Consider the following 16,968-nt stretch of genomic DNA (forward strand, 5'->3'; position numbering starts at 1 on the left):
GCCAGGCACCATATGCTTTACATATTTTATACAATCCTCACAGGTCTATGGTGTTTACTATCCCCATTTAGCATGTGAGAAAACCAAGGCTCAGAGAAATAAAGCAACTTTGCTATGTCATCTTGGCTACACTACAATCCTCAGTTATTGTGTCAAACAGTTGTCTAGGTGTTGTTGTGAACGTATTTTGTAGATGTGATTAAAGCCCATGATCAGTTGACCTCAAGTGAGAGAGATTATCCTAGATAATCTGGGTAGGCCTGATTTAATCAGTTGAACAGTCTTAAAAGCAGAGCGGAGTCTTCCTTGAGGAAAAAGAAACTCCACCTGTGAACAGCAGGGTCCGTCTGTGCTGGAGTTCAGCCTGCCTTTACTGACAACCTGCTCTGTGGGTTTCAGTCTTGCCTAACCAGCCCCACAGTTGCATAAACCAATCCCTTGCAATTAATCTCTTAATATATATCTCCTATTGGTTCTGCTCTTCTGGTTGAACCTTGACTAATACACATGCCAAACATCACACAATCATTAGGTGAAAGACCTCAGATGCTCTCAAAGTCAAAGTAGGCCAGTATTCCACACTCCCTCCCAGAAGATCAGTTTTAGACATCAGCACTCCATAGAAATGGAACCACATCCAAATGCCTTGCAGACACTAAAGGAATGCAATCTAGGGCAAAGTTAAAAGCTCTGAAGGCCACTCTGCCTGGGTTCAAGCCCTAGTTCTGCCGCCTTAATCTTAGGCAATGTACTTAAATTCTCTATGCCTCAGTTTCCTCATCTGAAACATGGATTAACAATAGTACCTACCTCATAAGTTGCTGGGGATCTAATGAATTATACCATGCAAAGCATTTAGAACACCTAGCACATAGTAAATACTCAATAAAGATTAAGAATTTTAACTATTTAACAGAACCAAAAAGAGAATTATAGAAGCTGAGCTTTTGAAACAGGGCAAAGAGGGAGGAGAAACACTCATGATGACTATAAGGAAACTGGAGTCAAGGGAAACCACTCATTTGTGATGCAGAATGTAATCAGAGTGATATAAGCACTGAAGAATGCTTCCCTGACTATGACCATTCCAGAAAAGGCCAGCATTTCATAGGCATTATACCTAATCCAGGGATGGGCAAAAGCAAGAAACCACAGTTCATCAGAATTTCACTTCTATATCAACACAGAAAAGTCCCCTAACTTGTTCTAGGCCTGACTGATACAAAAGAAGAATGCAGGGTTTAACATTTTCAACATCAGCAGGTTTTTCCAAAGGCACAAAAACGTATTTAGATTTGGATGGTCTACACCGAGATCATTGTTATATACTGGGAAATACAGCTCAACAAAATATAATTCCTGCAGGTTATAAGCAAATAGTAGACACAATGTAGGCCATTATCATGATTCACACTAGTCAGGCATGTTGGATATGCCAAATTCTACACAAAGCCTATAAAAGATACATGATTCCCGACAACTCAAGTAGCAACAAGATGAGACACCTTCCGTTTAACTTTGGGGAAAAAATGCATCAGTGTTCATAAATACATCTGTATATCTTTTCACTGAATGGCGATTATTCTAGAAAAAAGGAAAGAGCCTTTTTTTAAAAAAGGAAGCAGGACACTGCAACAAGCAAATGTTAAAGTTTTACAAATACAGTATAGATGTTAAATACAGTGTTTAAACACAATATAGACTTTAAAAGCAATAAAACCCAAAGTGATATTTATGGCTTTAATACGATCTCGGCATAACATGCCCTACAAACAATGATGATCACAATCTAAATTTGCTTCCATGTGCTTCCTAGAGAAACAGTGAAAGAAAATTATTTCTAAACCTTTTGCTAAATAATTTGCTCTGGATGCCTTCTAAACTTTGAGGTGCGAATTGAACATCCCTCTAAGATCAGGCCGTTTTGCTTATGACCACATACCCCAGAGGTAGCTATGATTATTGTTGAAAGGAAGTGATAAGCCAAAAGTGCTAGCATTTCAAGTTGAAAACTAAAGAAAAGGAGAATTGTCCTAAAGAAGCCACTAGCACCATGATGCATGGAGAATTGGATTTAGTCTCTCTTTTCTAGGTCAGAGTGGTTGCCTCGGTGACTTGTTATAGAAGAGATGGCCTACCTACAATGCAATATTGTTTGTTTCCATGGTAGTGTAAGCACAGCCTATCTTTGGGTGCCATGTAAACTCAAAGAGAAAATTTAATTCCCCAACCAGGGAGCTGGTACGTGTTCAAGGAAAGAAGATAGAGCTGGAAACTGTGTTCACTGTTTCATCAAAACTTTTCTCTAGATCTTTAACAAAACAATTATTAGTCTGGATAATCTTCTATTCCTTTTAACATCTATTGATAATGCCCTCTGTCAAGTATTCAATCAATTTCAATCCCATCTACTGTATGGATGGTATAGATTCAATCTACAGATCAGATGTATACTGATCTATCTCTTAAAATCTGCATTTCTATAAAATACACTTATAGCTTAAGTACTCTATTGGCACAATAATATATTCTCTGCTTCTAAATAAGAGACAATGTATTTTGATATATAGAGTTTCTGTTTACAAGTAACTTCTAAGCCAGAGTTCCTCTGCATTGTAACCAAATTAAAATAAGAACAACTGGCTGGGTGCAGTGGCTCATGCCTGTAATCCCAGTACTTTGGGAGGCCAAGGTGGGCAGATCACTTGAGGCTTGGAGTTCGAGACCAGCCTGACCATCATGATGAAACCACGTCTCTACTAAAAAAACACAAAATTAGCTGGCTGTGGTGGTGCACACCTGTGGTCCCAGATATTCGGGAGGCTGAGGCATGAGAATTGCTTGAACCCAGGAGGTGGAGGTTGCAGTGAGCCGAGATCACACCACTGCACTTTGGCCTGGGCAACAGAGTGAGATTCTGTCTCAAAAATAAAAAAAATAAATAAAAACAAAACAAACAAACAAGACATCTCCTGATGTCACCACACTTAGCTGTTTCCATGAGTGCTCTTTTCATATTAGGAGTATGTTCAGACACAGGGCACCGGATTTCTTATTGTTTAAAAACCTTCATTAAGTGTTTGTATTGGAAGTCAAGGCTGAGGGTCTTCAGCTTTGTCCCATGGAACTGCACAGGGAAAGTCTGTAAGTGCTCCAGGTTCTTTTCTGCGAGCGTATCTGGAGCACATACCCACATCAAGGGCACAGAGTGATGGGGATGGTAGAACAACATAGGTCATTATGCTGAATAAATGTGGAAAGTGCAGATACCTGCTTCCCAATAGGCTGTCACGGAAATAAATGAAATAGTACTTATGCTTTTCAGAAGAATGTGAAGTATATTTAAAGAGATAAGTAGCTGCGCTAACCAAATCCAGCAGCACGTCAAAAAGCTTATCTACCATGATCAAATAGGCTTTATCCGTGGGGAGCAAGTTTGGTTCAACATATGCAAATCAATAAATATGATTCATTGTATAAACAGAACTAGAGACAAAAACCACGTGATTATCTCAACAGATGCAGAAAAGGTTTTTGATAAAATTCAACACCTTTTGATGTTAAAAACCCTCAACAAAATAGGTATTAAAGGAACATACCTCAAAATAATAAGAGCCATCTACAACAAACCCACAGCCAACATAATACCATCATACTGAATGAGCAAAAGCTGGCAGCATTCCCCTTGAAAACTGGCACAAGACAAGGATGTCCTCTCTTACCACTCTTATTCAACATAGTATTAGAAGTCCTCGCCAGAGCAATCAGTCAAGAGGAAGAAATAAGGGCATCCAAGTAAGAAGAAAGGAAGTCAAACTATCCCTTTTTGCAGATGACATGATTCTGTATCTAGAAAACCCTATAGTCTCGGGCCAAAAGCACCTTAAGCCGATGCATAATTTCAGCAAAGTCTCAGGATACAAAATCAATGTGCAAAAATCACTAGCATTCCGATACATAAACAACAGTCAAGCTGAGAGCCAAATCAGGCATGCAGTCCCATTCTTAACCACCACAAAAAGAATAAAATACATAGGAATACAGTTAACAGGGAGGGGAAAAATCTCTACAATGAGAATGACAAAACACTGCTCAGAGAAATCAGAGATGACACAGAAAATGGAAAAACATTCCATGCTCATGGATAGGAAGAATCAATATTGTTAAAATGGACTATCTACTACCCAAAGCAGTTTGTAGTTTCAATACTACTCCTATAAAACTACCAATGACATTCTTCACGGAACCAGAAGAAACTACTTTAAAATGCATATGGAACCAAAAAAAAAGCCCGAATAGCCAAGGCAATCCTAAGCAAAAAGAACAAAGATGGAAGTATCACCATTGCCTAACTTCAAACTATACTACAAAGCAACAGTAACCAAAAAGCATGGGAGGGGTACAAAAACAGACATATAGACTATTGGAACAGAATAGAGAGCTCAGAAACAAGGCCACACACCTACAACCATGTGATCTTCGACAAAGCTGACAAAAACAAGCAACCAGGAAAGGACTCCCTCCCTATTCAATAAATGGTGCTGGGATAACTGGCTAGCAATATGCAAAAGACTGAAACTGAACCCCTTCCTTATGCCATATACAAAAGCCAACTCAAGATGGATTAAAGACTTAAATGTAAAATCCAAAACCATAAAAACCCAAAAGACAGCCTAGGAAATACCATTCTGGACATAGGAACAGGCAAAGATTTCATTATGCAAGACACCAAAAGCAATTGTGCCAAAAGGAAAAATTGACAAATGGGATCTAATTAAACCAAAGAGCTTCTACGCAGCAAAGGAAACTATCAACAGAGTGAACAGACAACCTACAGAATGGGAGAAAACTTTTTGCAAATTATGCATCTGACAAAGATCTAATATCCAGCATCTATCAGAAACTTAAATTTACAAGGAAAAAACAAACAACTCCATTAAAACGTGGGCAAAGGACATGAAGAGACACTTTTCAAAAGACATACATGTGGCCAACAAGCATATTTTAAAAAAAAGCTCAACATCACTGATTATTAGAGAAGTGCAAATCAAAACCACAATCAGATTACCACCTCATACCAGTCAGAATGGTTATTATGGCGGCGTGCACCTGTAGTTCCAGCTGCTGGGGAGGCTGAGGCAGGAGAATGGCATGAACCCGGGAGGCGGAGCTTGCAGTGAGCCGAGATCGCACCACTGCACTCCAGCCTGGGTGACAGAGCGAGACTCCGTCTCAAAAAAAAAAAAGGTCAAAAAGTAACAGATACTGGTGAGACTGCAAAGAAAAGGGAATGCTAATACACTGTTGGTGGCAGTGTAAATTAGTTCAACCATTGTGGAAAGCAGTGTGGCAATTCCTCAAAGAGCCAAAAACAGAACTACTATTCAATTCAGCAATCCGATTACTGTGTATATATCCAAAGGAATATAAATTGTTCTATTATAAAGATGCATGCATATTTCATTGCAGCACTATTCACAACAGCAAAGACATGGAATCAACCTAGGTCCCCATAAATGGTAGACTAGAAAAAGAAAATGTGGTAAATATACACCATGGAATATTATGTAGCCATAAAAAAGAATGAGATCATGTCCTCTGCAGGAACATCAATGGAACTGGAGGCCATTATCCTTAGCAAACTAACACAGGACCAGAAAACCAAATACCACATGTTCTCACTTATAAGTGGGAGGTAAATGATGAGAACACATGGACATACAGAGGGAACCAACACACACTGAGGCCTATTGGAAGGTGGAAGGTTGGAGGAGGGAGAGGATCAGAAAAAATAACTAATGGGTACTAGGCTTAATACTTGGATGATGAAATAACCTGTACAACAAACCCCTGTGACACGAGTTTACCCATATAACAAACCTGCACATGTACCCTTGAACTTAAAATAAAAGTTAAAAAAAAGATAGTAGTAGTTCCCTTTTCAGGAAAGAAAAGAGGATGAAAGAGAGAAGGGGCCCAGATAACTTGGAGTGAAGACTAAGACCTAAGAGACAACCATCTGGCAGGAACCAGGAATCAGTGAGCTTTCCGGCTTTCTTACTGATCAGAAATATGCCATAATTTGCCTTTCAAGGTGACTTAAAAGTTCTGTTGCCTGCCAGGAACCAAAAAGAAGATGCATGTATCTTTCCTTTTGTAGAGCAGGAAACTCACCTATGTGTAAGACAGGCTGCCCGTGTTCACTGTCCATGCCTCATCACAGACCTTGGAGGGGAAGCCCAATAGAAAATGATGAAACTTTTCAGTAGGCCAGTTCTTTCCTTTTCAGTTTTCCTATCCAAAGCCAAAGGATACTAACATCAGTTCTTCTGTGCATGTCACTGGTGATTTTCCATTTCCATGCCTACTCTGTTCCCTGGAAGACCCCCTCCCAAACCTTTTTTTTTTTTTGGCTGCCTCTCCAAGAGTTGTCTTTCCATCGATACTAAAATTAACCCCTTCTCTGAAAGCCTTCTGTGGTCCCTCTTTCATGAACTAGATATAATTTCTCCCAACTGTGGGGGAGGAGGCTAACTCCTAACAGTTAGCCCATATATTGTACCATGTTCCTACCTTATATTACAAATATTTTGGCTGCATTTCTCACCCAGCCTAATAGATTTTGTAAGCTCTTTAACCCCTTCTCCTGCTTTATCCACTTCTGCTTCTCTGTTTGCCTAGTAAATAGTGCATATTTAATGGGTCCTTTAAGAATGAACTAACCCTTTCCACACCTTAAGCAAACTATTCTTCATTCAAAATCTGCAAGCCTTTATTAAGCACTTAATAAGTGCAAGAAATTGGAGATTATAAAGCTGAGTAAGAACCAATTCTGGCCTCCTGGCAATGTGCAACTTAAGGGTGGAGCTAAGAAACCAAATAACTTGTGGCAGACAGGCACAAGTGTTATCATAGACACACAAAAAAACTACAGTGTGAAAATAGGAGGGGAGAATAATTTCAATTTGGGTGACGAGGAGATTCTGGGAAGGTTGCATGAGGAAAAGGGGAAAATCATTTGTTGAAGGTCAGAGTTCATTAAACAGTTTGTAATCATTATCTCATTTAATTCCCAAAACAACCTTCCAAGTTAGGTATTTTTACCCCTATTCTACAGATAAGGAAATTGGGGCTCAGAGAAGTTTTAAAATTTGACCAAGTTTACAAAGCTGACAAGTAATGAAACCAGAAATCACAAGCCCAGTGGCCTAGTTCCAAAGCTTATACTGATTTTCCCACACCAGTTCTCCTCCTCCACACATACAAAAAAAGTGACATCTGCGCTCAGCCTTCAAGCTTGATTGGTTAAGATTCTCCAGGCCCATCTAGAGGGTGGGCAGGGGTACTCCAGGAACAGCCAACAGCCTGAGGAAAGGCCTGGAGGTGGGAAAGTGTACATTATGTTGGGGAAAGGCAGGTTCCTTCACATAATTGAGTATAGGACATATCAGAGGGGCAAAGGTGGAGGCACTTTGGTCAAGAAGGGTAGTAGATGATTCTCTACTTTCCCTGTGATATGCTTGGAAAATATGATAAAGTATATTTCTAATCTACTTAAAAATGTATGAAATGTTGTAAGTAAAACATTTTGAATGTCTTGGAAGTTATTGTTTTATCACAATAGTCTTAACCTTCAATTCTAAATATCCTTTAATGCAAAGCATAGAGTGGAAGATTGATTCTCTTTACATTTCCTTTTCCTTTAGACTTCTTTGTTTTTAATCTCGCTGTAATGGTACCATCTAGAGATTTAAACCATAAGATTAAAGACTAGAGAAATGAAATACAAATAATTTAGCTACATAAATGTCAAATTTCCTATCATGCCAACCATTTAAGTATTTTCAGGTGAGAATGTTAACACTGTATAACTGAACTGATTTTAAGAAGTTTAAAAGAAGTTTAAAATACTCTTTTTTTTTTTTTTTTTTTTTTTTTTGAGACAGTCTCGCTCTGTCACCCAGGCTGGAGTGCAGTGGAATGATCTCGACTCACTACAACCTCTGCCTCCCAGGTTCAAGTGATTCTCCCACCTCAGCCTCCTGAGCTGGGATTACAGGCACGCACCACCAACGCCGGACTAATTTTTGTATTTTTTAGTAGGGACAGGGTTTCACCATGTTGGCCAGGCTGGTCTCAAACTCCTGACCTCTGGTGATCCACCTGCCATAGCCTCCCAAAGTGCTGGGATTACAAGCGTGAGCCACCGCGCCCAGCCAGGTTTAAAAATATTTTAAGTTAAAAAATTGGGTGGGTAAATGGGATATTATAGCCTAGTGTGATACAACATAAACAGTATGTGTCAGGGACCAGTAAGTGTGACAGCACCTGAGTAAGAGAAGGAAACAGGGTGCGGCAGGGCATACATAGCTAAGTATTGCATAAATTATCAGCAAATATCTAGAAATACTACACGCTACTACAGAGAACATATCTTACCTGCAGTCCTAGCTCCAATAAGGGCTTACACTGAAGGCTCTTAGTTCCCACTGGCTCCTGCCACTGGGAAGGGGTGAGGCATTGGGCAAGGCGGGGGCTACAGAGGGCTGGGATGCTGAGAACCAGGGGAGCCACTACAGGTAGTAACCTTGCAAAAACCAGGGCAGGAAATCACTGTCTCACAGAACAGGCGGATGTCTCAGGTGCCCTTGCCTCCTGTAGGGCACATGGCACACTCTGAGGTCCCTGATAATGCTTATGACCATGATGATGCTGACTAATGACCCAGACCCCAAGCACCCGAGTAACTCAGTTGTCAATGCAGAGAAGTGGAGGTCTTCAATTAAGTGAGACAACTGAAACTAGGGCTACCAGAATGAACTGTTATTTGCTCATTTATGATTTCCTGAACATGACACAAAGGGAGATTTCAAAAGGATGCTACCTCAATGTTCACAGCACAGAACATCATGCTTTTTAGAACTAGGGAGTCATTTCACAAGGACAAAGTAAACTGAAATCACTGTATTCTCCTACTGATATTTTGGCTTTCCCTATATATTTTAAATGTTAGTTTTTGTTTTTCCTGGAGTCAAACGTTGATGGAGTGGCAGTCCCTCCCCTCCTCCCCTTCTCCTTCCTTCACTCTCTCCTTCCTCCTCCTTTCCCCTCTCCTCCTCTCTTTCCTTCACACCTCCCCTCTTGCCTTCTCCCTCTTCTCACTCTTTCTCTCTTTCCTTCTCTATTTTCCTCCCCCTTAAATATGTGAAAAGTAATTAGCCCATCCTGGTTTATCTTGAATAAGGCATTTCTGGCTGAAATTTTGCCCAAGGATCCATGCCAGTAACAGGAGCTTAGGCAAAATTGATTGGGACATGACGTTTGATTTCTGACTCACAAAGTGAATTTAAACCACTGTTAATTGCAGAACTACACGTAAAAGAATTGGATCTTACATTATCACAGGTGAAAACATGAGCTGGTAAGAAAACGGAAGGTGAGAAAGCTGCCCCACAGAGGCCTCAACCCCAGACCATCTCTGGCAGTCAGTCTTGGAAATGTGCTGCTCCCCAAGACTGCCCTCTTCCTACCCCAAGGATTCTGGAATCATTTATTAGGAGGACACCCAGTCACTTGGCAGCATGCTCAATTTCGGTGTTTACCATCTAAAACTGATGGGGTGGGGAAACCCATAGTTTGGTTTACACTGTTAAAACAACAACAACAACAACAAAAGAAAAACCTTAGGGCTAGTTTTGTAGATGGCCACCAACTGGCCCAGAGGCCTGTTTTTGTTTTCCCTCTGGGAATAGGGAGAAATAGTAAAAATATATATACATTTTTTCCTCCTAGAGCTTTCGTTCAGCGTTCTATTTTTTACTACTCTTTAGATAAGCAGGTGTCTGGAAGTGTGCACACTTGCTCATTAGCACCACCAAGTTAGATGGGAAAGAAAAGAAAGGAGTATGGGCGACAAGCCATGGATTTTAACTCTAGTTCTGTCATGTCCTGGCTGTATAACTGTGAGCCAGCCTCAGTTTTCTCATCTGTGAAATGGAGATACTACCTACCTCACAAGGCTGTTGTAAGACTAACAGAAGCACCCCTGTGAAATGTCTGTGACATCTTAGGTACTCATACCTGCGGGCTCTCCCAGCCCGCACAGAAACATTGCTACCCTTAATTAAGAAAATTTAATTTTTATTATTCCCAGCTTTACATTTGGTATGCAAAGAGCAATAAACTATTAATCTAAAATAGTTAGATAAATAGCATTAAACTTTATCTAAAAGCTTGTTGTAAGTTCGTAAGACTTATCTGGGGAATTAGTAGGTGCATTTTCTTTGAATTAGTAGGTGCATTTTCACTTTCTTTCTTTCAGTTTGACCAATTTTAACTCACAAGGGACAACACTTTCTTAATGGACCAGACAGCACTCACCAATTTCACAAAGCAAATTGAAGTTGTAAATTAATAACTACATTAAGTTAATGTTTTATGAAGCACTTACTATTTCCTAAGTATTGGGCTAAGCATTTTATTTGCATTCATATCTCATATCTCATTTACTCCTAACAATCCTATAAGGCAGACTGCATAGTTATCTCCATTTTACAGATGGGGGAACTTAGACTAAGAGATTTCAAATAACCTGGGTGACACAGACAGTAAAGGGCAGAGCTCAGTCACAAGACGGAGCAGAAAGGGTGTCAGAGCTTATAAACACCACACGTGCCATCTTCTATTTTCAACAAAGGGTTTACCTAAGACTACGAATATTCAAATGATCGAATTTCTGAAATCGCCCCATGATGTAAATTCCCACAATTATATTAGAATTTCGAAAGCCACCTCCTCTCATTGCCTTATTTCAGAGAAGAATCTAAAACTCTATCATCTTATTCCAAAAGGAAAGGGGAGAATTAACTGCTTCCCTGAACTTCTCTGCCAGTCTTCCTTCAGTTATTTCTGTTTTCCTGCCTCTCATTTGTCTTAAACAACAGCTATTTTGTATTCATTCCGTAATTGTGAGCAGTGGTCCCAAAGGCCCCGTTGTAAGGAACTACAGAATACTGCCAGTGAATACTAGCGAGAAGGAAAAAGCACCGCAAACTTCCAACACCATTCACAAAAATACCTCAGAAATACATAATCGAACAAGCTAACTCCACTGACGGCTTTCCTGAAGCTTCAGCGGTGAAAGACACGAGCCGCCTGTCGCTTATGGAGGGCTGTCGCGGAGCGGGCTGCGATCCCGGAGTGTGGCCCCGCGTCCACGCGCACCTGCCCACCTGCGCGCTCCACCGCGGGGCAGCGATTCAAGCCGGGAAACCGCGAGTATTATCAGCTCAGAGGGGAGGGGTTCACAGGACCCGGGCTCCGTCCAAGGCTGCTGACAACTGGTTTACACAAAAGAAAGAAGAAATATAGGAAGTCCCCGCAGCAGTGCATGCCATGCCGACGCCGACGCGGGCGCCCAGCAGTGGGTGGAGGCGGATGCTCCCAGCGCCGGGTGCAAGGTCCCCCGCTGGCTCCCTTTCGCCAATGCGCCCGGCCCGGGACCAAGACACCGCGTCCTGAGCGCCGGCGGCGACCCCAGCTCCCCTCCCCACGTCCCGCTCCCCGGGAGGACGCGCCGGGCGCCGCGCCGCACCTGTGCCCCACGGGGCGGCCTTGTCCCACCGCCCCTCGGAGGCGATGCCCGGCCCGAGAGGACAGGCGCGGGCGTTTCCCTCGGGGCAGCGGGGGCAGACCTGGCGTCGCGGGGACGCCCCCAGCGCGTCAGACGCCGCGCGCCCACCTGGGGCCGTCGCCTCGCCACCGGCAACCTCACCTCCCGCCGCAGCCTCCTCTTCCGCCGCCATCGCAGGAGCCACTTGGTCGGCTCCGCAGCCCCGCGGCTGGCAGCATGGAGGAGCCCCGGGCCCGCCCTGCCCCGGCCCAGGCGGCGGCTCTGGAGCGGGGAAGCGGGGACTGGCGGGCCCTGCCGGGTGCCGCGGCGGCCGCCACCGCAGCCCGTAGGCGCGCAGCGGACGCCACCCCGCAGCCCGGCCGGCCGCAGCTACTGAGCATGCGGACTGGAGCCAGCCGCCCGCCGCTCTGGGGCCGCGGGGCTTCCCGGCGGGAAAGAGACCCGGGCCAAGGGCGGAGTCGCTGCGGACACCGCCCCGCCGAGCCCTCCCGCGAGCAGCAAAGCACTAAAAGGCCAGTTGAGTCCTTCTAGCAACCACCCTATTGAAAACAGGCTTCCATGCTCATAGTAAGCTTTGTCCCAGCATTCCGAAGATTGCAGTTGTTAGACCCTCGGGGCAAAGGTAAAGGATGAGTGAAGATAATTGCACGGTGGGTTAGCGGAGGGCACGGGGCTTGGGTTGGGGAGGAGGGTGCTGGACGAGAGACCCTGCTCTTTTCTGCTTAAGGAAGGGCTTAGCTGCAGAGACGAGAGTGTAGATGACAGAGAGAGGGTCCCGAGGAAGCCGTTTTGCCTCCTGGAACGGTTGGGTAAATCCAGAAACAAGATTTTTTGGGCATCACTTGACAGCCCTACATCCTATGGCCACGTGTCTAGAATACACTGGTTTGCTGCCCTCCCACTGGTCCCTAGACCCATTCCTTGGTAATCTAGTAGAAGTAAGTAAAGGAAAGGCACAGTAGAGAAGACACCAAATCAAACTTTGCAACCAGCCTAAAGGTAATAACTTTCCTACAAGGACTCAATTCCAACGTCTTAACCAGCACCTTATGTGTCCTCAGGGCAGTACTTAGGACCATTGTGAGAGTCTGGGCAGAGGGTTTGGAAGTGTGTTCCCAAGCAGAAGTGGGCATGACAGGAGAAAACTGTTGCAGGCTTAAGCAGGGGCTAGGACTTTAGAGGTAAGGGAGACGTGCTGAAAACTGTGCTGTCCTCAACACACACCAAGACACATCCCTAATCAAAACCAGTCTTGAAACGTCTCATTCCTAGCTTTGACTTGGAACTCCACCCCAAATTCTACCAACACCAACTTCTCCTGGCAGCTAGAAACAGTAATTCCATACAGGGTTTCCCGAATGTGATCAAACCTTGGCTTTCCAGACAAGTGTACACTATTTTGAGGTGGTTTACCAAGGGGTAACAGGTAGAATTAATTAGACCTGGGCTTTAAGATCTGGGTTAAAATGTAAATACTATTCTATACATGGCCTTGCTTACAATGCATTTTCCCCCTTATCGGCTCAGTGAGCCTCACAACCTCTTTCTTAATTCCTGTCTTAGTAGAGAAACAGAAGTTCAGAGATGTCGAGTATTTTGGCCAGGATCACTCAGCTAGTAGATAGTAGAAGCAAGACCATAAAAGTTAGGTCTCCTTCTTAGGAGTTCCTATTGTGGTGTCCAGTAAGCTTGCCTGTGAATCATTGCAGTCCCCGTTTCTTAGAAACGATGATTCACTTCCACCAAAGCCTGAAAGCAAGAGAAGGGGAATCCAGAATCTAAAATACGAAAGCAGGAAGGGTAATAATGCACAAACAAAGCCGACCTAGAGCATTCCATGGGGCACAACCCTTTCATTGCTTAATAGGTATTCCCCTTACTGCTCAGGTTTAAAGCCTGCTTGCTCTCTTTTTTTCTTCATGCTCTGGAGCTTTACTTTCTAAGACATGATTTTTTTGTTTTTTAAAGAGTAGCTATATAACCCATAGGATAAGGCAGAGAGACATATAATGTCTTGCCAGATGGATAGGAAGGTAATCTCTCATTTCCAGTGAGTGGTTTTCTCATATTTTCAACTTGGAAAAAAAATGTGAGAAAGGTGATTGGATGATTTGTATAATAGAATGCTAGAGAATTTGTGTAATAGAATGCACACAGTTCCTTCTGGTCAGCATGGTTCCCCTGCCAAAAGCCCTGGAGCTGCCTTGCTCTCCAGGAATCATTGCTTGCCTTTCACTTACTTTGTTCATTAATTTTCTTTCATTGCTAAGTACTCAGGCAAGAACAAATATTTTAAAGGTGGAACAAATACTCCTTTGTCCATCTGGAATTAGGAACCACGGCCTCACAAGCTGTAAACTCCTGTCCTTTTAGCATTCTGCTGGGATTGTAACAATATAACTTAGATTAGAGAGGAGTCCCTAAAGCCACTTAGATATTGTATTTGGTCCAAGAACAACAACAACAACAACAACAACAACAAAAACAACAAGATAGAACCCAAACCCAAAACAACAAAAAACCACACCTGCTTCAGAGTGTAATTAAATTGAAGATACTATTTCCAATGATGCATAACAATAAATAACACAGAAGCCAGGAAGGGGAGAGAAGAGGGGGTGGAAAACAACAAGGGGGAAAAGAAGGCTGAACATATATTTATTACCATTGGGAACTGTACACTTAAAATGGTAAAGATGGTAAATCAAAAAAAAAAATTACATAGGCCGGGCATGGTGGCTCACGCCTGTAATCTCAGCACTTTGGGAGGCCACGGCAGGCGGATCACGAGGTCAGGATGTGCAGACCATCCTAGCTCACACGGTGAAACCCCGTCTCTACTAAATATACAAAAAATTAGCCGGGTGTGGTGGCGGGCACCTGTAATCCCAGCTACTCGGGAGGCTGAGGCAGGAGAATTGCTTGAACCCAGGAGGGGGAGGTTGCAGTGAGCTGAGATCACGCCACTGCACTCCAGCCTGGGTGACAGAGCAAGACTCCATCTCAAATAAATAAATAAATAAATAGCAACTACCCATTATTGATTTCCTAAGTGACTGGGGAAAATAAATTATTAATGTTTAAAACTACCTTTTCTTCCTACCCTGCCCCCAGCATCCTGTGGAGGGTGAATCCTGGGGAAGATGCTTGGATTTGCTGGGCAGATTGATGAGTGCAGTTTGGAGAAACAAGTAGGCCAACACTCTCCCATATGTTTAGAGAGAGAAGGGGATCTATGGTGGGCTTCTGGTATAGGAAAGATGAGCTTGAGCGTGGCCTAAGGGAAGGAAAAGCAGAGAGGTAATTGGAGGACAGAGCATTCCTGAGACAGAGAGGGTGGTAAAGGAGGTGGTGCAGCTGCCTTAAGGAGAGGAAATTTGCTATCTTTTTTTAATTTTTTTTTTTTTTTTACATAGAGTCTCGCTCTATCGCCCAGGCTGGAGTGTAGTGTGATTTCGGCTCACTGCAACTCTGCCTCCCTGGGTTCAAGCGATTCTCATGCCTCAGCCTCCTGAGTAGCTATGATTACTGGCATGTGCCACCACACACAGCTAAATTTTTTGTATTTTTAGTAGAGACGGGGTTTCACCATGTTGGTCAGGCTGGTCTCGAACTCATGACCTCATGTGATCTGCCTGCCTTAGCCTCCCAAAGTGCTGGGATTACAGGCGTGAGCCACTGCACCTAGCCAGGAAATTTGAGATATCTTAAAGCGGTATTTAGGGAACTTCATTGTGTAATGCAAACCCTCTTACATTATTTCCCTGGAAAATAACAACTTCAGCAAAAGCTGCATTCATTTTCTCAATGCTTTTGGAGTCGTATTTATGTTTTTATTAAAAGTGAAAACATTTTGAGATTGGCCTTAGGTGGAAAGCAGGGCCACCCACAAAAATAGTCATTTAATTAACTGGTTCACAAGTATTTATTGAGCACCTGCTGTGTGCCAGGCACTGTTGTAAGCACTGACTTCTGTATTTTACCTACTGTGCATCAGTTACTTTATATATATATATTCTCACAAAAACCAATGAGCAGGTATTAGTTTCTTTTTCTGTTAGCTCAGTGGTTCCCAAAATTCAATGTACATGAGAATGTGCACAATTTTAGACCCACCCCCAGACTGATTTCGTAGGTTTGGGGTGAATCACACTAAGTCTTTATTTCAAATGTGCTTCCTAGCTGATTTTGAAAGTTGCTCTGAGTACTCTAATCTAGGAAATACTGCTTTAACTTATCAAAAATCAATTTTCTTAAGCCTGGGTTGTTGCAGTATGGTATGTACACCGGGGAAGCAGCGGGGAGAGAAGCAGTATTTCTTAGGGACAGGAATAGCAATATACTAAAATTCTGAGCAAACTGCAAGGGAGGACAAAACTTAGGACAAGAATGAGGGAATAGTTGTGCACACATCTACTTTTATGTGGAGTTGCTTACACTTTTTCCCTTAGGGATTATGTGTTTGTATGTGTGTATAAGCATCAATAACTCAACTGATGTTTACTTTTACAGTTTTTAAACACTCTTAAAGCAGTTATGGTATCCCAAGTCTTCCTCAGTCCTCTCGGTATTATATAGAATCATACAAGAGGGTTCTCCAAGTTCTGTTCCTGATTTTTTTACCCAAGAAGACAAAAAGGCTGGATGCGGTGGCTCATGCCTGCAATCCCAGCACTTTGGGAGGCCAAGCGAGCACATCACTGAGGTCAGGAGTTTGAGACCAGCCTGGCCAACATGGTGAAGCCCCGTTTCTACTAAAGATACAAAAATTAGCCAGGCACGGTGGCAGGAACCTAATCACAGCTAGTCGGGAGGCCAAGGCAGAATTGCTTAAACCTGGGAGGTGGAGGTAGCAGTGAGCCAAGACCACGCCATTGCACTCCAGCCTGGGCGACAGAGTGAGACTCCGTCTCAAAAAAAAAAAAAAAAAAAAAAAAAGATATTAGGCTGAGTATTGACAGTTTACTTTTCCTACCATGAGTTTCTCCCTTTGGAAGAGACTTACAAGTCTTCCTGTGTTTAGGAGTTTGATCATGAATGTTAAGAGGTAAAGTAATTCAGATAACTTGATGGTAGTTAGCAATCTCACCTCAGAAATGTTTAATTTTCATTAGTCAGAGATCATCTTCCCAATTTTGACAAAGCAATTGAGCTAATAGTAATTAGACCACCCCACCCTTGGCTGGATCTTGGGAGGAAATAAGTTGATCAGGGTCCCTATTTCTGATATGAGCTCTAGAGGAGATGGACCAATAGATTATCTACTCTGATGAATAGGATCTGGGAGGAATGGAAAAAGCACTAAAAAGACCAAGGCCTGTTTGTATGATGTCCAT

At 42.9% G+C, this 16,968-nt stretch overlaps 1 protein-coding gene across 25 annotated transcripts in view; it reads right to left on the reverse strand.

Moving 5' to 3' along the window:
- ARNTL2 (aryl hydrocarbon receptor nuclear translocator like 2) overlaps window positions 1-13,405 on the reverse strand; it is a 94,760-nt gene extending 81,355 nt beyond the window's left edge. For 5 of the 25 annotated variants that reach the window (XM_054664413.2, XM_520811.8, XM_054664409.2 and 2 more), the window contains exon 1: window positions 11,774-12,041. In XM_054664413.2, the coding sequence (XP_054520388.2) occupies window positions 11,774-11,804 (31 nt within the window). In that variant the 5' untranslated portion in view covers window positions 11,805-12,041. The other 20 variants (XM_063786853.1, XM_063786851.1, XM_063786848.1 and 17 more) reach the window with 14 other exon arrangements.
- Between the last annotated feature and the right edge of the window lie 3,563 nt (window positions 13,406-16,968).

The sequence above is a fragment of the Pan troglodytes genome, chromosome 10 (assembly GCF_028858775.2).
Source record: "Pan troglodytes isolate AG18354 chromosome 10, NHGRI_mPanTro3-v2.0_pri, whole genome shotgun sequence".
Lineage (NCBI taxonomy): Eukaryota > Metazoa > Chordata > Mammalia > Primates > Hominidae > Pan > Pan troglodytes.